The sequence below is a fragment of the Pieris napi genome, chromosome 23 (genome assembly GCF_905475465.1).
Source record: "Pieris napi chromosome 23, ilPieNapi1.2, whole genome shotgun sequence".
NCBI lineage: Eukaryota > Metazoa > Arthropoda > Insecta > Lepidoptera > Pieridae > Pieris > Pieris napi.
In genome coordinates, this window is record NC_062256.1 from 5,282,618 (window position 1) to 5,307,027 (window position 24,410).

The 24,410-nt window shown below is 39.0% G+C and overlaps 3 protein-coding genes across 3 annotated transcripts in view; all 3 read right to left on the bottom strand.

Moving 5' to 3' along the window:
* The window catches only part of LOC125061450 (zinc finger protein 43-like), a 343,312-nt gene that overhangs the window by 277,236 nt on the left and 41,666 nt on the right, over positions 1 to 24,410 (bottom strand). The gene's annotated exons all lie outside the window — the stretch shown is intronic.
* Positions 15,517 to 18,785, bottom strand: LOC125061449 (uncharacterized protein K02A2.6-like). The gene is made up of 2 exons (XM_047666912.1): positions 17,694 to 18,785; positions 15,517 to 16,934 (listed from the first exon to the last, which is right to left on the bottom strand). The coding sequence occupies exons 1-2, from the start codon at positions 18,705 to 18,707 to the stop codon at positions 16,065 to 16,067; spliced, it is 1,884 nt and encodes a 627-aa protein (XP_047522868.1). The 5' UTR covers positions 18,708 to 18,785; the 3' UTR covers positions 15,517 to 16,064.
* LOC125061464 lies at positions 18,882 to 20,461 on the bottom strand. Its single transcript, XM_047666935.1, has 2 exons — positions 19,354 to 20,461; positions 18,882 to 18,982 (listed from the first exon to the last, which is right to left on the bottom strand). Exons 1-2 carry the CDS (start codon positions 20,311 to 20,313, stop codon positions 18,977 to 18,979), a joined length of 966 nt encoding a protein of 321 aa, XP_047522891.1. The 5' UTR covers positions 20,314 to 20,461; the 3' UTR covers positions 18,882 to 18,976.

Below are 24,410 nucleotides of genomic sequence, written 5' to 3' on the forward strand. Positions count from 1 at the left end.
AGACACAGATGTTTGGTGGTACTCCTATCGGTGGACTCGTCAATTATCAGTGAGAACTTAACCTGTCGTAGATCTTCGCAGAGAGTATTAAAGCCTTCTTGTCCGATTACATTATTTACGACAGCTTGAATTCTGCTGGTGCGAGAACACTTCATAGTTTCAGCAACTTTCGAATCTGGACAAATCTTCTGTATTAACTTGCCCAGATGGTCAGTTATTGCATATGGCAAGTTGTGTTCAGCAACAAAGCCGGCCATCCGAATTTCACCTGAAACAAGTTCATAATGCAGTGAGATGAAATAATTTAAATAGTTTTGTTTTGTTAAGAACAACTTGCAAATCTAAACTTTGTTATCTTTTTTATTTGAATTAAATTTACGTTTACGTGACAATAGATAGCAAAAGTAGCAATAGAAAATGTTTTTGATAAAAAAAAAATATTTAAGATTAAAAAAATCTGATATACGCCATCGTTAAATAGTTGAGTCGTATTCGTATTCAGAAAAAAAAACTGAAATCGAAATAATTTTTCAAAAAATAGTCTGTGGAGTGTGTGTTACATATTGGAACTTACAATAAGAAAATAATTATTTATATAAGAATTACTTATTCATGATATTTCTGTGAAGACATAACTTCTTTTAGAGTTTCCTTTTACTCTTTAATAAAGATGAAGAACTCTTCACAGGATAGCTGTAGATTGAACTGGATGAGTAATTCTGATTTCATTCAATTTACGGAGCATTTATTTCTGGCATCTGACCATTTCGTTCAGGAAAGCAGTTTGTTGTTGGGATACTTAATATGAAAGCCACTAGTTTAAACATATTCCTGGTATCATTTTTTGGAAACTGTTGAAAGAGCTCGTGCCATTTCTGTGCGGTGGTGGTAGTGGTGTCTTTGCGATTCCCCACTAATACGTCCAAGGATGATTTTAACAAGTTAAATTCTTCATACAAGTTAGCTACCGAAATATCGCCTGACGATTTTATTAATGTTACAGCATTTTCAATGATGTTAAAACTAACTTCACTTTCCAAGTTTATGAATTTAAGTTTAGAATAAATATTTTCATCTGAAAAATTATATCGTTTGTCTAAATATTGTTGGCAATTTGTGTAAAAAATTATGAAGTCTTCGATGGCTTTGGCCCGTTCGGATTCAACCAATTTATTTCAAATCTGTTTCGTCTGGTAGCCGAAAAACCCATCCTTTAGCCTTTGAGTCAACCTTGAGCGGAAGAGGCACAATGACTCATGCATTTCTGTAACGGCAATATCATTTCCCTGAGACTCTTTTATTAATGTACCAAAAGCACCCATCACATTATGAACAAAAAAAAAGTAGGCAAGAGTTTTTGTTTCCTCTGCTTCAGAGTAAAAAATCTTTTCAATAGCTTTCGCACATGATTCTTGCTTATTAAAGTAGCTTTTTAGGTGTTTGTACTGGTTGCATAGAGTTAGATGAATTTCCTGTAGATATTCCGCTGAAGCCCAAGGGAATAGGTGTTTGTACTGGTTGCTCATATGGACTACCATGTTCTATATACTGCGATATTGGAGAATATATTGTTTGATGGGACGTTTCATTGCTTAATGTAATAAATTGACCCGTTGCTGCCCTTTTAGGCGTAGTAGAAGATGGATTCAGTAGGTCATCAACAAGGCTTAGTACACGTCTCTTGAACATTTTGTATTGTTAGAGATTTATTACTCTTAATGCCTTGATTACACATACCGAGCAAACCGGCGAGACTGTAAAATGTTTCTCGGCCGAGACAGTGTAGTAAGCGATTAGCTGTTCACACACATTTTGAAATCATTCAGTTCTATTGAGACTAAAATTCGGACAAGATGGATCGTAAAAAGATAATTAGAAAATATACAAAGTTACTCATTCCACTATTAGTAGAATAATTAAATGAACTGCTGGAAAAGGAGCAACGCCACATTTGGACAAGGCCATGGATGTTGAGAAGATCTAGTTTTGGCGCCACAAACACTGTTTTTAATGAATTAGAGGTAGAAGATCCTGATGAATTCAGAATGCTTTTTTAGAATGGATGTACAAAATTTAGACACATTGTTAGAAAATATTATTCCATTGATACAAAGGCAAGATACAGTCACGAGGGAAGCTATAACTGCAAAGAATTAACTACAAGCGTTGACATTAGGTAGTGGAGTAGATGTTGCAGCAAAGATTGTTTGCGATGTAGAGGGAGCAGGTGTTGGTAGTTGTGGCGGAGAATCCACATAAGTTTCATCAAACTGACAGTAGTCATTGGTCGCGTCTGAATATAGAAAAGACGGCGTTTGATAGCTGTGATTAGAAAATGACGAAGTAGTTCTTTGTCTAAGTTCTTTTATCCCAAATTCTGTCAGAATATTCTGGATTCTACTTTGTGCCAATAAAGCATTTTCCGTCGATAAATTATTTAGTTGTAATGCGACACTCCTTCCGAACACATCATATTATATACGGTTTCACTCTCAGAATTTATCCCATCATTTAACTTTTTGAGATCAGAAACAGCTTTAAAAATTTATCTAGTTCTCCTTTTACCCCTCGCAGTATTTCCAGTGGTAGGCGTAGCTACAGTAAGTGCTTGCTTGTCGTTGCTTGTATTAGCTTGCGAAGATGTAGTAGAGCTACGGTCCTGAGAAACTGTGTCTTCATTAGTAGGACCAGGAATCTGTGAAATGAAATGAAAATAAATTATTTTTTCAGCTACCGCATTGACGGAAAACATTTTAACAATAAAAAAAATCCCAAATACGGGATCTACTAATTTTAATTACAAAAATTATCATTCTGTAATTTTAATGGCATGTGCCGATGCTTTACAATGATAGAAGTGGGATATGCAGGTAGAAATAGTGACGCAGGTATTTTCAGAGTTTCATCTATGAAGCGCCTTATTGAGGAAAATGCACTTAATATTCCTGCACCAGGTCCTTTGCCAATTGATGAAAATAATTTCTCATTTCCATTTTACTTTGATGGAGATGAAGCCTTTCCTTTGGAAAAATATTTAATGAGACCTTTTCCAGGAAGAACTGCCACTAACACCTCACGCATCTTCAATTATAGATTATCCCGTGCTAGAAAAAGTGTCGAGTGTGCATTTGGCATGTTAACGGAAAAATTCATGATATTCGAATCACCAATACATTGCCGAACCCCTGGGGTGGTCAATAATATAATAAAAAGTGCTTGTGTATTGCACAATTTTGTATGATCTAAGGAAGGAATACTGTATCACACAACAAACGTTGGTAACGGAATTAGTCAACGCCCTACTTATTTAATGCCACATGATCTGACCCTAGGACCCAATCCTTACCTTTATCCTTAAGAAAATATTTAAATAATTACTTTTTGACACCACAGACAGAATTGCAGTGGCATTGGGCTTATTGTGTGTAGAAATATTTTATTAAATAAACAGAATAATCAGCTTACTCACCTGTCATTTTCATTTTTTGCCAATTTCTGCCCATGCTTTATCAGTCTCAGTCTTGCGAGAGTAGCTTGATAGTGTGGTATTTTACAAGAAAGGATACTTTTCCACTTCTAATCATGTGTGGTCTTTCAACGGAATCTATGGCAGAAACTTAGATGCAACTCAAAAGTAACTAGAAGTTGCAGTTGCGTTTCACCGTGTGTTCTGGGCCTAAATGTTTAGTTATTATACATCAAGCTATACAAAACCAGTTTTAGCTGACCTCGCATTGTATATGCTTTTCGTACAATCAGAAGTCAGCTTATACTGGTTAAGTATAGCTTGATGTGTAGCCGTGTGTACGTGTAAAAAATACAATACAATAAACAGTACTACTATTGTTCTATTATTGTGCTAATTCCTGATTCTCCCTCCATTTGATCTTGCAGAAATTCTAAATATTTGTAGTACCATAATGATGGTACATACAGATCATCTGTACCAGAACCAGAAAGCATAGACTTTTTGTATAAGCTGTTTTCGCGCTTGAAACTCGTACGTAGAATATTAATTTTTCTTCACGTCTTCCTCCGTAATGTTCCGGCGACACATCTTCAGTAAATTTGTCATTTTTTTTATTGCTGTGCTTCTCTTGTTCTTGTCCATATAATCTTTTGATTTTATTTTCCATAACATCGGCATATCACGATATGAAATGCAACGTAAATTCTTTGTTCGTAATATTGCCACTCATATCGTCACTGAGCGTAGCGTCCTCCATGATGTCAATACAACGAGTGAGATCTTGTTTGACAAACACTGCCGTTCACGTTCAAACCTGTTTGTCAAACTCGACATCATTCCAGATTTTCATGTAAAATTTGACAAACAATTTGATCGATTACAGGGCACTTTAGTGAATTAATTTTGATTTTAATTCGGCCATTTGGATATTTCAATAATCTAGCTAGAGCAAGGTATTCACGTGTAAGTCTACATTGTTAGGAGTTTTCCTCCGAATTCTACTTCCATCACAATCTGTTATTATCTCAATGTCAGGGTATTCAACAGCGTTTCTACCAATTAATAGATTATAATTAATTGTTTGATCATTAACTACAAATAAATCAAGTTCAATATATACGTATATGTCATCGAATCGTACAGGGACAGTTATTCTACCTCAGACTTCCAATTTAACTTGTCCTATTCCTGTAAGGTATTTGAAACAAGGTAGTATATTACATCTAAGCTGTTTAGCCATGGATTGTCTGATTAAGCTACTATTAGCACCTGTGTCTATTAGGGATTCAATTGGAATATCGTGGATAGATACAACTGTTAGCTTTTAATTCGCTTTGTCAAAAAAATTAAGCTCACTTTTATTAGGGTTGGTTTTTTCTCAATCAGGACGTGCTTTATACCAACACACTCAGTCATTGTGACCGATTTTTTACAGAAGGTACATGTAACCCTATTAGGAACCTTATTCCCTGTTTTCCTGAACCTTTCTTTGTTGGCTTTTACCAAACTGTATAATTGGGGTTTTAGATATGCCTTTCTCAGTAAGCCAAGTCTGCATGTCTGCTTTTTTAGAGTTTGATTTTGGTGCTAGATGATATTGTTTATTGTGATAGGAGGCATTGTCAACTACAACAACGGAGTTGGGTGACAGGTTTGAAATTATTTGCGTTTTAAGCCATTTTTCATAATTATCATAAATCATCTGGTCGTGATAATCTCCCGACTTTGTTCGGGCTTTAAATATCAACAGTACGTTGGGGACAAACCCAGCTTATGAGCCAGCGTGCACAATTACTACACGTTGGACTTTTGAAATAGGCTTTTTAAGGCCCATATTAGAACCATCGGTCCACGCTTTGGGTGTCGAGTGAGAAGAATCAACATATGATTCATCAGTGTATATAATAGGCCGAGCTTCCTCTCGATTTATTTTTTTAGTTTATTTAGATACTCAATTTTTTGCAGGCGAATATTCGATTACTCTACAAGAACCTTACGGTTGTTTTCTGTGGGTTTATTTATTTATTATTTAGGTTTTCAGCGGAACCCTAAATCTTTTACTATGCGTCGAAGACTGCGCTCTGTCCCTTTGAAGTATATATCTTCTTTTAGTTTTTTTTTCAATTTTTCAACAGTAGGTAGTTCTTTGTTTACTTTGTGAAAATTGTGTATACATCTTTTGATAACACCTTGGTCAAAATTATCTATGTCAGTGATAGGTTTTTTTCTTAAGCGTTTTTTGCCAGGTGTTCTAAACACACTGAGTAGGTCGGACTTACTAGCTTCAGAGGAGATTTTTCTTACTGTATTAATAGAAGTTTTCGTAGCATTTGCTGTCCGTTGTTGAATTTTCCCCAAATCACTGATTTTTGTATTTAATTTTGCAGCAGTGCCTTCATTAACTTTGCTTTTTATTTGTTTTAAAGAGTCAATATATCCACCAGTTTCCGCTTTGAGGTAGCAATGTACATCATGTAACATCTTTCGTGCCTGTCTATTTAAAACTTTACTATATTGTCTAGGCATTTTGGTCACTGGATAGAAAAGTTTTTAACACAATTTTAACCTAAAAATTCAAACAAAAACCTTACACTAATAAATAAATTCAACAAAATAACGCAATAACAAAATTCAAACAAAACCGTACTAACTTAATAATGTATAAAATTTTAACCAAACAAATTATAACGCGAATGAAACACAGTTGAGTGCGCAACTGTACTTTACAGGCAAGCGAGGCCACAGCGGGGCGACGTATGAGCGCGGGCAGCAGAGAACGACTGGAAAGCCAATCGCAGCTCCCGCCCGAAGCGCGCGACCGCCCCGCGTCCCGCTTTCGTCCCTCTGATACCGTATTTTGTACTCATGCGCAATAACGGTCAGCACCATTGATTCGTGCCGGGGCCAGTACGCTACCGCAGATTAATTCGATTAATTGGTCTTCAGTAAATGGTATTATCGTACTACGTTGCAATCTAACCTATTCCCTAGTGTATTCGCAATAGGAATTTGCAGAATCGGAATTGTATGATAGCCTTGGATAGTTTTTCGGACAGGTTCCGTTTTTCTGGATACAAGTCTGTGAGGTCTGTACGGAAATTTTCCCATGTTCGACCTTCTGATGGTATCCAAGACTCAAACCACAATAAAGCGGAACCTTTTAAAACCTTACCGGCTCTTGCGACTGTTGTGATAGTGCTCTATCCAAATTCGGATGGAGCGTTGTCTTCTTTTAACATGTTAAAAAAATATTTTGCTCGACGTTTTCTCCCGCCGCGGGAAACCGCTCGACAAAGCTGCCGCAGACCATCAAACTACACGGGTCGCGGTTTATCGCTGCCTTTTGTTCATTTCAACATGGATCCGCCAATGATAACTGCGCTTGCAGCTCTCATATTAAAAGAATTATTAAATAAATTAATTAATTATTTAATAATTAATTAAATGGATTGGCGTAATCCTTCGACTGCACATCATACAAAGCAGGTCGATCTTGTATTTCTACAATAAAACGCTCCGTATCGAACATTTTGACGCGACACTAGCCACGCAAGCGCACGAACGACGAGCGAGCGCCAAGGTCCCGCGCAGAATGACGGCGGGATAGCGGGAAACCGTCCGTGTAGTTTTAAGCGTCGGTTATCAGCGGCGGTTTGACGCTGCATGCGGCGGTCGTATTTCTCCCGCCTGTGAGCCGCGACGGGAAACCGCGCAGTGTAGTATGCAGCATACAACTTCATATTAAATTGTGTCCAGTGTGGTTCAGAAGCGGTTTTCCGCGGCGGGAGAACCGCCCGTGTAGCCTTGGCCTTAGGGTACTTTTTTCACCGTCAGTGAGTAGTAGTAGTAGAGTAGTCCTTAATCTTTCACTAAGCTGAAGACATGTCGAGCACACATCAACTCTTGGACCAAATTAAAGCATTTATTGAAAACGCTTCGAAAATACAACGGTTTTACCTGCAGATTCTCTGTTGCTTGTTTATTGTACATCTTAGCCATTTTATTAATACTTAGCTCTGAAGGTAAGTACAGGCGTTTAGTGTTGCCTCTGCAATAATGTGCTTCACAGCACTTAAACTCTGTATGCTCTTTCACATTTTAATTTATAAGTATAATGTGAAATATTGTTGGTTATAAACTGCTCTCGGATTGCTTTATACGTTTGTATGTCGTTGGGCATTAACTTAATGATATGGCCCGATCTTAATGTATGGTATGATTTGTTGTCCACAATTTCATTTAGAGTTGCTTTTAGTGCTATAACATCCATGACTCCCGTCACAAAGATAGGTTCCGGTTTTGGTATATACTCTGTAACTGAGACCGGTTCTTCTGTTTCTTCACTGTTGAGGATGTCGAATTTGTTATGCGTAGGCACTGCGAAGGTGGGTGTGTTCTTAGATTTCTTAGTATTGTCTCTGCAGATAGGGCTCGTTTCCTTTCTTTTTTGCCTTTTAAGAGGTACTTGATCATTTTGCCATGGGTCTAAAAATCATTATTTTTAGGCTCTAGTTCATTTTTTGAGATTGTTTATTGCTGGTTTTACTTTCTGCGACTGATGGTAGACTGTTACTATGGTTTCCGATGAACATATTTTTGTGAAGTTGCTGTTGGATCAAATTATTAGGATTATTTGTAGTTTTATTGGTTTCGTTCATATTGTTCCCACGAGTGAGGTCGAAATAAGTAGTCACTAAATAAGGAGTACAGTCCTATACTACAGCGATTTTCGGACTCTCCTCGCCATCCTGCGTTACTTAGTAAGTCGCCATCAAAACATCAACGAGTAACTTATTCCAATCAGACGCATCAATCTCCGACCGTCAGTAAGTCACCTTCGGAACTGCAACAAATGACTGACTCAAGTCGAATCCTAGGGATGCGTCCAAAACTAAGTAAGTCACCATCGAAACATGAATCAGTGACTGATTCAAGTCAGTCTGCTTCAACGCCAGAGCAGCAAACAAACCTGCGTCGATCTTCACGTAAATGGAAGAAATTCGAGTACCAAACTGTGAATTTATCCACTACGCCCGAACGAGTAACTATTTCCAGTCAGACGCATCAATCTCCGACCGTCAGTAAGTCACCCTCGGAACTGCAACAAATGACTGACTCAAGTCGAACCCTAGGGATGCGTCCAAAACTAAGTAAGTCACCATCGAAACATTAATCAGTGACTGATTCAAGTCAGTCTGCTTCAACGCCGGAGCAGCAAACAAACCTGCGTCGATCTTCACGTAAAAGGAAGAAAGTCGAGTACCAAACTGTGAATTTATCCACTACGCCCGAACGAGTAACTTATTCCAGTCAGTCGCATCAATCTCCGACCGTCAGTAAGTCACCCTCGGAACTGCAACAAATGACTGACTCAAGTCGAACCCTAGGGATGCGTCCAAAACTAAGTAAGTCACCATCGAAACATTAATCAGTGACTGATTCAAGTCAGTCTGCTTCAACGCCGGAGCAGCGAACAAACCTGCGTCGATCTTCACGTAAAAGGAAGAAAGTCGAGTACCAAACTGTGAATTTATCCACTACGCCCGAACGAGTAACTTATTCCAGCCAGACGCATCAATCTCCGACCGTCAGTAAGTCACCCTCGGAACTGCAACAAATGACTGACTCAAGTCGAACCCTAGGGATGCGTCCAAAACTAAGTAAGTAACCATCGAAACATGAATAAGTTACTGATTCAAGTCAGTCTGCTTCAACGCCAGAGAAGCAAACAAACCTACGTCGATCTTCACGTAAAAGGAAGAAAGTCGAGTACCGATCTGTGAATTTATCCACTACGCCCGAACGAGTAACTTATTCCAGTCAGTCGCATCAATCTCCGACCGTCAGTAAGTCACCCTCGGAACTGCATTAATTGACTGACTCAAGTCGAACCTTAGGGATGCGTCCAAAACTAAGTAAGTCACCATCGAAACATTTATCAGTGATTGATTCAAGTCAGTCTGCTTCAACGCCAGAGAAGCAAACAAACCTACGTCGATCTTCACGTAAAAGAAAGAAAGTCGAGTACCGATCTGTGAATTTATCCACTACGCCCGAACGAGTAACTTATTCCAGTCAGACGCATCAATCTCCGACCGTCAGTAAGTCACCCTCAGAACTGCAACAAATGACTGACTCAAGTCGAACCCTAGGGATGCGTCCAAAACTAAGTAAGTCACCATCGAAACATGAATCAGTGACTGATTCAAGTCAGTCTGCTTCAACGCCAGAGCATCAAACAAACCTGCGTCGATCTTCACATAAAAGGAAGAAAGTCGAGTACCAAACTGTGAATTTATCCACTACGCCCGAACGAGTAACTTATTCCAGTCAGTCGCATCAATCTCCGACCGTCAGTAAGTCACCCTCGGAACTGCATTAAATGCATCTTTGGGTATGACACTCTTAAGCTCCTGTAAGTGATCATACTTGGTCTTGGATATTGGCTGTCTAGATTCATAAAGTGAAGGCACACTGTCAATCGGAACTATTTTCTTTGGCCGTCTTGGTAAAGGAATAAAATCATCTGCAAAGCGGAGCTTATAGTCTATTGTGCCACTTGGATTATATCTGAGTGCTTTTATTTCAACGACACAGTGATCACCCGCCCCACGACCAGGTCTTATTGAGTCATAAATCAAGCATTCTTTAAGACCGAAGTCTTTAAAAAATGTATTATCAGGTGTAATAACTTCGTAATGACTTGGTACTTTTCTCGCTTCCTTCGTGATCGTGGCGTATTGTGAGGGTAAAAAAATTTCCCGATTTTTCAGCTTTCTCTCAATCACCGAATGAACTGAATCTACTTCCATTTGAGTATGGCCCTTTTCTAGATATTTTTGAGTAATAACTATGTTCTTAGCCATAGCCAAACGCAACAATGCATTGGAGACAATGTTATTTCTGTTCTGCGCTGTACAGCCATCTGTAAATATCACAACGTCCTTCGGATCATTATCCAGTAATTTGGTCAAATAATCCACAAAAAATGAAGCGTATGTAGTGGCTTTTAAATCGCATGCCGTCTCATCGAACCAGTAACAATTGACTCCATTATTACCCAGATTGTAGACGGAAAAGTTATGGACGGCAAGTTTTTTTTTAAAGTAAAGTGCACTCGCATTGAGGAAAGGACATAGTTTTACAGCTTGAAGATCTGCTGTTAATGCATGTATGGCACCTTTCTGTGCCGCTTCTTTGTCAGAAGTTTTTTCAGATCTGGCTAAGTCTTTCCGTTCAATATGTTCAGTATACTGCTCATGCGATATATTACCTGCTTTGTAAGCGCAGCACTGGCCGCATGCATCTTTTTTAGGCTGAAACAACCCTATATTCTCTTCAAATAAAATACTTTTCTTGAAGCTACACGTGGTTCATTTTCCGAAAATGAATAGTCTACATATAGACGATACAATTGCGCTTTTGATTGGATTATGGGTTCTAAATATAATTTTGAAGTAGATTGCCTACAATAATGGGACGGCAGTTTCGGTAATGCAGTTAAATATTTTCTAGCTAATTCTCTTTTGGGTTCTGTGACTGCTGTATCTCTTGGTTCAGATTCATTACTTTTGTTCTTTTTCTCCCCTAGCCAATACCTTACTGTCCATTCTTTTATACCCAAGGTTTCCAAAAATGTTTTTAAACAAACCCTTTCCTTTTTATCGTTAACTTTTAAATAGTAAATTTTGGTATCACTTCGTCTTGAGTTTGAGCTTTTAGTTTTTCTAGTTGTCGGATTCAGATCCACCATTGAAGATACATACATTTTCTTTTCTTGCCAACTCATATTCCAAAAGTCTTTAAAAATGTTTGATCGAACTTCTTCTGTTAATTTTGAACAATACATAGCTTTACCACCGAAACATCGCGATGACATACATAGTGGACCCATTGTTCTTGCTGGTTTTGGATCATTTTGTACATATTTATTACCATCTTTTTTGAATCCTCTATACTCCTTTCCCATCATTCTCTGTCGCTTATTTTTCGTTCTTTCCCAATTATTTGGATTCCTTTTGCACTTCCTTCTCTTTGATGTTTGTTCTATTTCCCTTCCACATTTTCTGGTGATAATGGCTTTACATTCGTTATATCTGAGAGAGCAACGAAAGAAGGATCTGCAGCTGAATCATCAGATGAAAAGTCAAGGCCACCGTTATCTTGCTCTATTACATTAACGTTCACATTTATGGGAGTAATAATACTATCATCATCATTTTGTGTTAAAGCGGGATTTAAAACTGGTACAGTGGTAAGTGTAGTAAACTCGGATGTCAAATTTTGATTTTGACTTTCTGGATGTAATGACGCAGGGATGGGGACTGTTTGCGATTTTGGTTGATTTTGATAATTAAGCCTAATTAATATTTCTCTCTTCTTTTTGAGCAATATTTTACGCCGTTCACCCAGTTCTTTCAGAGTTACCACGTTACTGTTCAAGTCAGCATTTTCTAAAAAAAACTCATCTGGATTTCGATCCTCCATTATTATGTGCTTACTTGACACTTGAATGTATGTATCTAAAAATAAAAATTAAAAACCTGTAAATTTGTTTGTAATGCAATACCGCGTAAATTACCGACACAACTAAATAACGTAATGTCACCGCAACCGCGTTACTACGCGTCAATAAATTATTACAGAATTTGACGTAGCCTACAGCATTCAAGCATAAACACAAACATAAATATGTTTATAAATTAGTATATAAAGCTTATAAACAATCAAAAAGTACTTACATGGTCGTTATCCTAAGCAAAACTTATTTTTTCGGGAGCACGCGGTAATCGTGTCATAATTTCTTCACCGTTTGGGTAAATACGAGTCGAACCTTAGGGATGCGTCCAAAACTAAGTAAGTCACCATCGAAACATTTATCAGTGACTGATTCAAGTCAGTCTGCTTCAACGCCAGAGCAGCAAACAAACCTACGTCGATCTTCACGTAAAAGGAAGAAAGTCGAGTACCGATCTGTGAATTTATCCACTACGCCCAAACGCCCTTCAACTTCCCGATAATCAAGGCAGAAAAAGATGATAGATATTAGGTCCTTACAGATAAACAAAAAAAGCACGAGTAGATAGCTGTAAATAATATTTAATATTTAGTATATTATTTAATTATTAATTAATAATAATAAATATATTATTATTTATTATTTTATTATATTATTCATTCAATTTAATAACTATTAAATGAATGATAATGATAATATATGTTTCATAACCTTTTAACTAAGTAACAATAGGGCTTTGTGAAAAAGCATTGCTAAATTTCTTTGAAAAAATAATTAAAACCCCTTTATTTGTTTAAAAGGTACTACAAAGGTCATTATGGTCATTCAAAATTCTTGGCATAGCTGCTAACGTCACGCATATTCTATTTCTTTTTACTTGTAGATTGTCTTATTTCCATCTCGCTCGCGCACGCTCGGCGCCCGGCTGGTTTAATCGGCGCCCGGCTGGTTTAAAAAGAATTCGTTAGTGGGCAACTTCATACTGATAATTTTGTGTCACGGTGCGTGCCCATCGTAAAATTTCACTCTCATCAATTTTTCATAACACGCCTAAAGAAGTACTTATAACTTCAAAAAAATTAATATCAATTAAAGTAAGATTTTTAACTTTGGTAGGTGTTAAACGTTTTTTATTTTGTTCAGTGTACTCGTTAGTCCAGTCATTATAATAAGTTCACCTCGGAATTCGAGATACCCAGCTGTACTTGTATTTGAAAAATATTAATAAAAATTTATTTATTAATATTTTTCAAATGTAAACTGAACTTTATTGACTATAATGACTCCTTTTCCAGTCTTTGATTATTTAATTGTAATTAATTATTTGCATGCAATCAAAAACTATTTTTAATAATGCCAAAGAAGTATAACTTCTTACGCGCGTACATAAGTACACGCACCCTTTTTCTTCATTTTTCCCAAAATCTCGCCTTTCTTTATCTTTGATAGAGTAACTGTCTTTGACAAATGTTTTCTTATATGTGGAACGTTTAAAGTTCCACATATAAAGGTCTTTTGTGATAGGAGTTTTTTCTGCTAGATTCAACGAAGTAATAATCTACTATTACGGTTCTCCGTTCACCTGTTAGATTTTTCATCGAACGCAGCACTACATTTTGACTGTGATCGACTTCTTTTTTCTCGCCTTTTTTACCTGCTTAAACCTATATTTGGTAAGTTTAACCTTCGGGAGTGCAAATCTTATAGAGTTATACGACATTCCGATGAGACTTATTTTTTTATATTGGCGGAAACCTAATCGGGTTCTAACCTCTCTAGGGTATCATTGTTTCATCAATGACATATTTACCTGGTTTTAATATTTGCTGAAACTTTTCAATGATCTTTGAAAATATATCTCTGATTTTATGTAGTTTGTCAGTTCGTTATTCTAGATATCACTGACATGCCAGAATTTTAGTAGTTGTAAAAATTGGTCTCTACTAATTGCCCAACTAATAAATTCGTTTCTGTATAATTTATTCTTGCTCCAATAGAAGTTTATATGAGGAACCTTATTCAATCCCATTACCATTAAAACGGCCATAAATGTTATCATTTCCTGAAAACTAGTATCACTCCACTGTTTCATGCGTGATTTACGTTTTATATTTCTTTGATTTGTTTGTAAGTAATTTCGTGCGTAATTATTTGTCTGAGACACAATTTCGTAAATTATGTAGTCTGTTACAAATAACTTATATCTTCAGGAGATTTTGCGAATGGAACCTTCAAAGCAGTCTGTTCCACAAATTCGTTAAAACTCACGGGTCTTTCAGAAATATCCTCCCGCTCATCTTCACAGACAGTCGACACCTCCTACGTAGAATATCGTAACTGTATTTGATCAACTTTACAGTACAGCTATTTAAAGATTTGCAAGTAGATTATTGATGTTTATGAAGTCAAATACTCTCGATTAAGAACCAAATTTGGCATACAGCTACATTTTTATGAGTGGAATATTACCTTTAAAAGGATTATTTGGTTTTTTTTCTAGATTTCCTTAAAAATTACATACGATATTTTACTTTGGAAAATATTAATCGTACTTCATTGTATGTAGTACTTTACGTCGAGCTATATGTAGAATTAAATAATGTATATTACACTTACGATAACTTACATGGATACTAACAAAATAATAATGTGAAATTTGTATAGTTACGACAGTATGCTAGAACTAGGTCATTGTATAGTATCGCGAGCGACGTATATAATATATTGAGGGATGATTGAAATGAAATTCCTTTCCTTAAACTGAAATGTAATGTATTTCACAATTAAAGTCTAGTAAGTAAAGTCCAAATAAACATCAGTCACTCTCAAAAAACTTAAAAAGTTAATCATTTGTATTTTCGCTTATTATTATGGTTGTAATATTAGTAGTAATGTTATATTTGTAGAAACAATGATAAATCCCTATCATTTTGGGCACAATCTTTCAATAAAATATGACATTTAAATCAACGAAACAAAAATCTCTTTCAGAAACTAAAAATGAAAATAAAAACTTCCTTACGGGCACAATTTTGCAATAAAATATATCATTAAAACCAACTAAACAAAAATCTTTTTGAGAAACTAAAATAAACTTTCTTTACTTCATCGTAAGAATAAAAATCATAATTGTTCAGTCTTTAAAATTACAAAATCAGTAGAACAATAAGAAATATATAATAAGAACTTAAATTAAAAAAATCAATCTGAATCAGAATCCAAATTATGGTCATTGCCACTTTCTGGTAAACTTTGGAAAAAATCATGATGAGTACTAGGTATAATTTGAGACTTGCACATGTTCATCAAGTCATCTTTTTTTGCCTTAAGAATCGGCAGTCTATTTTCATACAGTGCCTCTACATTGGATATGCATTGTCTCCTGGTAGACGCCTTTATACATAAAACATGGTAATCATCGGCAGCTAAATCATATTTATAAAATAACTTAAAAGGATCTTCAGGTTTGACAAAGACTTCTCTTATTTTATTCCATTGCACTTTATCCCTGATAAATCAAAGACACGTGCACTCTGCAAAACGTTTATTCAAGACTGGCGCTCAGTGTTGCCCACTTAGTCTGCCAAATATCTAACACCTTCCCCCTTAAATGCTAAGCTCTCTTACATAGCTAATTAATTAGTTAATAAACTCTGTGTTCTAAAGATTTTTAAGATATATCAAATACCTAGGTAAATTCACAAGTAGATAGGTTGCTGTCTTAATAACAATAGTAATTTAATAACTCAATGATGGAAATACATAATAAGGAAAACAGTAAATAACAAAAAAAAACAATAAGTATATTTCTATGTAAGCTACCTCAATACCTACCTACCTCTCTCCCTATTTACCGAAATTAACACTTTTATTAAAGGTGACAAAAAAAAAAACTTAAAAATAAACAGCTGCAATCTATTTTAAAGATTTACCTACTACTACAACATACAACATTTATATTTAATGGTCTAAATCTCTACTTGTTACAAGAATATAACAATTTACATTGACATACATGTGAAAAGATAAAAAAAAAATAAGTTTAATTTTAAAAAAATAATCTAATATGCTTATATGCTACCTGAAAAAAAAAACATCTTCGAAGCCGTATCTACGAGGGGGTCTACGAATCCTACTAATTCTGTCTGTCTGCTGATCAGACGTTAACTCCCTGTAGACTACATTATCTTGAATCGGTTCCCCGGGCGTGGACACTGCTGGCACGGTGACGGCGGTGATAGCTTCCTGACGTGACGTATTGCCATCTGGGCTGCTCATTTCATTGTGGGATGCTCTTTGATTACGAACCGTTCTAGGTGACGTCAACATATCAGCTGTGGCAGACGACGCTGTCATAGAATCGGGGTCTCGTTCTGGGCTCTCTGAGGTTGGAAAAGCTAATGAACTTCGGGACTTAGGTTTTGGATTAACATGTGAAGGTTGACGATTTATGTCCCCTGTATTACTATCAACTACTTTGACCTTTCTAAACCTTAATTGATCGATATGTCTTTGTACTTCGGTTCCGAGAACAGATTTAACTTTGTAGTCTGTGGTTCCTAACCTATCCGTCAGCTGGCCTGCTAGCCACTTGTCCCGAGAGCGGTAGTCGCGGTACCACACCGGGTCACCGGGTGTAAGTTGACGCCGCGCTCCCCCCGCAAACTCCTCACTGCGAGCTTGGTGCGATTGAACTCTCGTCTCGCGTGAAGGCTTTAAGGCATCTAAACGCATACGTAAATCCCTGCCCAACAGAATTTTAGCAGGACTCTCTCCTGTAGTGTAATGCTCCGTATTTCTATAAGCTAATAAAAATCGAGAAAGTGCTATGTCCGGGTCTAGTTTTTGATTAACCGCTTTTTTTATGACTCTCTTACATATCTTAACTGCGTTTTCCGCTGCTCCATTTGAAGCCGGATGATACGGGGCTGAGAAAATATGCTCAATTTTATTTCTTTTCATGAACAATTCAAATTCCTTACTAGTGAAAGGTGGACCGTTGTCACTAACCACTTGTTTTACTAAACCAAAGCGAGCAAAATTATCTCTAAGAACAGCAATTACAGAATCTGCCTTTGTGCTTTTCATTCTGATTGCTTCAATCCATTTAGAGCAAGAATCTACTATTATAAAGTAAGTTACACCGGAAATAGGTCCCAAAAAATCTATGTGAATTCTGGACCAAGGTCTACTTGGCCATGGCCAGGCCTGTGGCGTGTGTGAAGGTGGAGCATTTGCGACCGCACCGCACACTTCACAAGACTGACATATTGCTTGAATACTTTCATCTACCCCAGGCCACCAGACATAGCTTCTTGCTAACGACTTAGTTTTAACAATACCCATATGGGTATCATGCAATTCTACTAATACTTTATTCCTACATGAAGCTGGAATGACTAACCTATGGCCCCATAAAATACAACCTAGTTCGGTGTAAAGTTCATTTTTTCTATTAAAATATGGTTTTAATTCTTTGATTTCATTTCCTACCGGCCAACCATCTCTAATATAAGTTAACACTCTTGATAATATCGGGTCAGACAAGGTTTCTTTTTTTAAAACTGAGTAGTCCAGAAGAAGAGCTTCTGTCGCAAAATGCAGATATGTTTGCTCTGGCAAAGTATCTTCACCTATCTCTTTATGTGCTGTAATTAATCGCGATAGTGCATCTGCTGTGTTTTTGTCGGTTTTAATATACTCAATATTAAAATCATATGCTGATAACTTGATAGCCCATCTTTGCAACCTACTCGCTGCTGTACAAGGTACTGCTGAATTCGGACCGAAAATGCTTACTAGTGGTTTATGATCTGTTTTTAATGTAAACTTCCGACCATACAAGTATTGATGGAATTTATCAACAGCAAATATAATAGCGAGGGCTTCCTTATGTATTTGGCTGTAGTGTCTCTCCGCAGGAGTGAGTGAGCGCGAGGCATAGGCCACGACCCGCTCCGAACCGTTACGTGCGCGCGACGCTAACACACAGCCCACGCCATACGAACTTGCGTCACAGGTCACTATGGACTCTGCAGATATATCAAAATGCACTAGAACTTCTGCACTACATAACAATTTCTTTACTTTGTTAAATGCTAAACTACTCTCCTTAGACCAAATAAACTGTTTACCTGCCTTTAATAGCTCATATAAAGGAGCCAGATGAGTGCTCAAATTTTTTATGAATTTCCCATAGAAATTAACCATTCCTAAAAACGATTTTAACTCAGATACGTTCTTTGGATAAACCATACCTACAATTGCTTTTACTTTGTCTGGGTCCACTCTTATACCATCTTTATCTATAATGTATCCTAAGTACTTAACTTCGGAAGCCAAAAAATTACATTTGTTTTTCTTAATTTTTAACCCGTTGTTTTGCAAAATACTAAAGACTTTCTCTATTGTTTCCAAATGACTTTTAAAATTCCTACTTTTTAGCAATATATCGTCGTAGAACGTAATCACATCTGGAATATCTTTGAACAAATTTGCCATAAATTTTTGAAATATTCCTGGACTTGAAGCTAAGCCATATACTAAGCGATTATATTTAAAAAGCCCCTTATGTGTATTGATTACAGTGTACGCTTTTGATTCTGAATCTAGTTCAAGTTGATTATAAGCCTGTGATAAATCAATTTTTGTGAAGTATTTATTTCCACTGAGGTCGCTAAACAATTCATCAATCCTCGGAACCGGATACCTATCAATCATTAAGGCTCGATTGAGTGTCACCTTGTAGTCGGCACAAATACGAATTCCCCCGTCTGCTTTGCAAGCAATGACCAGCGGAGTAGCCCAGTCGGAGTGGTCCACCGGTTCCACAACGCCGGCCTGAAGCATGGCATCTAGTTCTGCATCCACACGCGCTCGCATAGAGAAAGCCTCGCCTCGCTCTGCAAAATATAGGCTCTGCGTCCTCACGCACCTTCAACGCCACCGTACCACCAGTGTACCTGCCCAGGGTCCCGTCAAACACCGACTTATATCTGGAAAGTATATTATTGATTTGATCATTCGATTGGCTTGCTTGCACATTATTTACATTGCAGATTTTAAATTTAGGAATATCTATATTCAGTTCTGAGAGCCATTGTCGTCCTAATAAATGGGTACAGCCATTGTCGATAACATAAAGGTCCAAAACTTTACATATGTTGCCATATTTTACACTGATTTCTAAATATCCTAATGGTTCAATGGTAGCCCCGTCATAAAACTTTAATTTTAACCTGCATGACCTTAACTTTAATTTGTTAAAGTATTTTAAAAATGTACTCTTACTAATACAGGATAAAGCTGACCCAGTATCTATTTCCATATTCAACAATGTATCGTTCACTAACAAGGAAATACACACCGGTTTGTACTTAGCTAAGGACATCTGATAGATCGGCTCCTCATCCGTGTAGTCTACTTCCTCTTGCTGGCGCACCTCGCTCGCCGGCGCCGCTTTGGCCACCGGTCCAGCCTCGCATCCGGCGGCTCCCTGCAGCCAGTAGGTGTCGGCGGGGGCTCCTTGTCCGGCCCCGCGCCCGGCGCCACGTGATCGACCGCCACGCTTCCCGCGCCATCGCCCGCGCCACCCGCGCGATCTGCCACTGTACCCGTAGCTGTTCATCACGCCCTCACCGCGTACCCCAGTCTTCTCTCGTCCCGTACACATACGACGGAGATGGCCTGTCGTTTTGCAGAGGCTGCACACAAAATTTTTGTAGACACAATCTTCCCAGCGATGATTTGTGTCCCCACATGCTTTACACTCACGTATTTGCATTTTATTTACTTGCTCCACAATGAGTGAACGATCCACAACGCCCGCGTCACGTTCCGCCGCCTCAAGGTTTATCGCGAGCGACACGGCTTTTTTATAACAAAGATTCTCCTCGGCAAACAGCCTCTGTCTTGTAGATTCACTTTTTAGCCCGCACACAAATTGGTCTCTAATATTATCTTCTAGTGTTGTTGAGAAATCACAAAACCGTGATAATTTTTTTAAGTCTGCCACGTAGTCGGCAATCGATTCGTTTTCTTGCTGCCTTCTTTGACGAAATCTGTAACGCTCCGCTAATATTGAAGGTTTCGGCTGCAAATGCGTTTCCATTAAATTCACAACTTCTTTGAAAGTTAGACTCGAAGGTTTCTTCGGACTGGCCAACGTAGATAGCAAGTCGTAGCTATCTTCCCCCATTACCGCTATAAGCGTGGGTAATTTGACGCCATCTTCAATTTTATTTGCCACAAAATACATCTCCACACGTTCAATATATGCTGACCAATTGCCGTTTTTAACGTCAAATGCACTAATTTGACCAATCATTATAATTTTCTCAACACAGTTTAATTAATTTTTAAATTTATGTGAATTTTTTTTATCCTCGTCGCCACTGATAAATCAAAGACACGTGCACTCTGCAAAACGTTTATTCAAGACTGGCGCTCAGTGTTGCCCACTTAGTCTGCCAAATATCTAACAATCCCCAGTAGTACTTTTAACCCAATTTCCCTTTAATAATGTTTTATAATTAAAAAAATCGGTGTATTATAATTCCTCAACCATGTAAGGCTTTCCTTTTTGTTTAGCCCAGCGTACTAAACAAAACCACTCAAATGGTGTGTAAATTAGTTTATTTTTGGCAGATTTTTCTATTAAGGCATGGACGCTGTCGCCCTCGTTTTGGGTGTGACCAACTTCTAAAAAGCAATGATGTATTGTAACTTGAAAGATAATCACTGCTTGCATGTACATAGCATATACGATACGATTTCGGTTTCGGTTCGGTTTAATATCACTGTTACCTACTTTGTTCCGTGGGTGAAGCACTATGACTTTGACATTGTGTTTCCTCAGAATCAGAAAACCAATCCATCATTTGGTTTATCTCCTCAATATTTGCGTTAGAAGGGAGCGGCGACTCTGTAAAAAAAAATCAAAGATATCTTTTAATTGAGATCTTTTGAAAAGAATACTATAGTAAGTTATTTTTCGTATCCTAGTAAAATATCTTAAGTAAAACATAGGACAGAAAAACAAGAATAAATTCCAACGTAAAGTATTGTAAGTACTAATACGGGAACCATTTATGTTATTATCCCATCGTAAAGTATCTTAAGTATTTACTTACGATATTTGAAAAGTCTCTGAAATCGAAGTATAACATAGTTAGTCATACTTAAGATATTTTACCATAGACTTAGTATATACTGGCGTATAGACGAACTGGCAGCTCGATAAAGCGTGACCAATTTTTATTTGTCAGTGTGTGCATTAGCTAGTGATGTACCTTTTACTTTGGAGGACTATCGATAACTTATTGAAGTTAGATGTTCGACCCTTGGAGAAAGTTGTTCCATAGACTGTTTTTGTCCAGATTATAATTATGACATTATGTAAAAAAAATGCATTAATAAAAAAAACAACTTTTTTCATTGCTTCTTAATTTATTGACCTTTAAACAGATCAATCTTATTAAACTGTTTCCTTACGGTTTCATTTCCTAAATTATTAAGTTTACATTCATACTTAAGTCGAATGTCAAAGTAAATTTCTATAACGTATTTCATTATTAAATACCTATGACCACTTAAAATATCTTGGTCTTGGAATTAGGACGTGGTATGTTGTTATGTTTTTTATATGTCATACCCAATATCTTTTCCTCGGATACTGCGAAAGCAATTGCTTCGGAAAGTGTCGATGGATCTTTACATCTAACTATAGTGGACAGTCGTGGCTGAAGGCCGGTTGTGAAAATGTTTAATGCGAGATCTTGCATTGCTGCTACGCGACCTACGAGTTCATCTTTCTTTTTCGTAGGTATTGAGATATTAATTTCAGCCAGTAGTTTTGAAAGACACGACTCTACCTTCAGGGAATATTGGCTGATAGTTTCATTCATGGACTGTTTACAGTCTTGTAAGTCTGCCAAAAGATATGCATAATGTTTCTTATCGCCGAACTGGGCTTTTAAGAAATCCTCAAGTTGAGGCCATTTATTAAAATCTCTAATTGAACACGCTGATTCTGCCCTTCCTTCTAGCCTACTCAGAATATATTTTAAAAGGACATCGGTTTGCGATGGTGTGGCCATACTCATCGCATTTTGACAATTTGTTAAGAATGGGCCTAACTTTTCTCGTGACCCATCGAATGTAGTAATGAACTTAGTAACTGAGTAATATGTTTAAGTCGATTTCTGACATTTTGCTGGAACTACTGTCTTCGGTTTTTAAGTTTTTAGACATATAATTTTTACACAAAATAAGATATAAAAAATGAACGAGTCACAAATTAAAAGAATACACTGTCTCTTAGACTACCTAACTCTGAGCTCTGATAAGTGTTTGGGACTTACAGCGCAACGATGATCGCAGTAACCTTGAAGAGCATAACTTCACTGGAGATATATAACTTGTATCACTTTACTACACTCACTTAACAGGCCAAATAAAACTATTGTTTAATTACCACTTGAAACACACACGAGATAATTATATACGGAACTTCGGAGTCGTATTCGGGTAGAGGGATTTTCGTATCCCACCGCTGCCACCATTAAATGTTATACGGGTACTTAAAATAATCTTTTTAAAAACAAAATGATTTTATTTAGAAATAGTAATAGAATACAGAGGTGTAACCTTAATGGATACCGAATAAAGACTGACCCTGCTCCCGCTTGCTATGCTTATATGCTTTCCTTTTGATTACTTAGCATATTAGATAATCAAGAGGTTAGCCATTACTCCTACATATTAAGGGTATAACAGCGCGCTTCTGTTGAATCAGCCTTTGCACGTGGGAAGCGAGGTCCGGGCGTATACCCTCCGGCGGACGCGTCGTAGTAGCTTCCGCCAGAGCCGTCTGGAGTTGCCGCGTCATGGACTCCGCCATGTCATCAACGGCGCCTGGTGCCATGTCCGGTGGGCCGGGTGCAGGGGTGTCTCCCATGATGGATTCGAAGGCGTTCCAGTCGGTGACCTTCCAGGTGCGTGCGGGCGGGAATGGTGCCCCCGCGACGATGCACAGCACTGGCTGGTGGTCCGACTGGTATTCGTCCATCAGTACCTCCTGCGCCAGGTGGAGGCCAGGCCGGTTGTGTACCACCAAGTCTATGATGTCCGGCCTGTGGGCGTCGATTCTCGGGTAGTGTGTTGCGTCTTCTGGTCCGCACACGGTGTAGCCTTGAGTCTCGGCGTAGTGCAGAAGCCGAGTCCCCCGCGAGCTGTTGGAGTGCGAGTGCCAGCTGATGTGCTTGGCATTCCAGTCGCCCGCGAGGATTGTTGGCCTCTGGCTGAGTGTAGCCTCCAATTCGGCCGGGATGAAGTTAGGGCCAGGGGGAGCGTAGATGGCCAACACTTCTGTGGGCTGGCCACCCAGTTCCAGCTCTACCCCCAGCGTCAGGATGCCAGTACAGTTTGTGGCCTGGATGGCACGATGAGGAACCCTCCTTCTAATCAGTACCGCCAGGCCACGTATGGGCGCCCCGTTGATCGCCTGGTGCTCTTCGCGGTAGACGAAGTAGCCCGCAGCACTCAGGCGGTCGGTGGGGCGCGCAGGTGAGTCTCGGAGATGAACGTCTTGAGTACGCAGGATGTGGCGCAGGTGGTGGCCTTTTCCCCGAAGGCCTTCGGCGTTCCAGTGCAGGAGGCGTAAGTTCATTTTCTTTGTTTCCTTACGCCTCGACTGCGCCCCCGGCGTCCTGCATGATCGGACGGGGGTGGGTATAGGGCGCCCATCAGTTCGTTGACCGCCCTGTCAACCGCTGCAGCGATCGCCGCCTCAATGGAAGGCGTCAGGCCCCCCAGTGGGCCCCCCACTGTGGGGGCGTGCGACTCGCTGTCCGGCGGCTCTGGTGGCTCCATCGGCTGGAGCGGAGTCGGCGGCGGCCCTACTGGGGCCGGCCTCGGCTTGCGCAGAGAATTCCGCGCGCGGGGGGGGCGGGGGGTTGCAACCCCCTCCGACCTCTCCCACCTCTGGGGCGCCTGCGCTGACCTCGCAGGGGCTCCGCAGGGTAGGAGATGAAGTCTACATCCCTTTGATAGGAAACGCCCTGCCCATGGGCACGCGGATCAGCCTGCGCATGAGTGCGCGGCTCGTCTCTCTGCTGAGCGGGTGCAGGAGCAGGTGCGCCATGCGCACCACGCGCGCCCTGCGCGCCACTTGCGCCAGGCGCGCCATGTGCGCCGCGCGCCTTCGAGGCGCCCATGCCCTGTGTGGTGTGTGTCACTGTGCCTGCGCGCTTATTACGCGCCTCCTCCTTTAGCACAGGGCACGTGCTATGGTGCGCCGGGTGCGCCCCGTTGCAGTTGGCGCACTTCGGCGTTGCCCCCTTTGGCAGGGGGCAATCTGCGGTGCGGTGTCCCTCCCTGCACTTCACAGAGGCTAAGGCCCGGTGGCATTGGTGCGAGGAGTGC

Bases quoted from the DNA above. Each gene is read 5' to 3' on its own strand.
- LOC125061464 (XM_047666935.1), bottom strand. From the start codon at position 20,313: ATGATTGGTCAAATTAGTGCATTTGACGTTAAAAACGGCAATTGGTCA.
- LOC125061449 (XM_047666912.1), bottom strand. From the start codon at position 18,707: ATGATTGATAGGTATCCGGTTCCGAGGATTGATGAATTGTTTAGCGAC. The intron at 16,935-17,693 runs ATTGAGTATATT...AAAAGAAATAAA, and splicing joins TATCAGCATATGATTTTAAT to ATTGAGCATATTTTCTCAGC.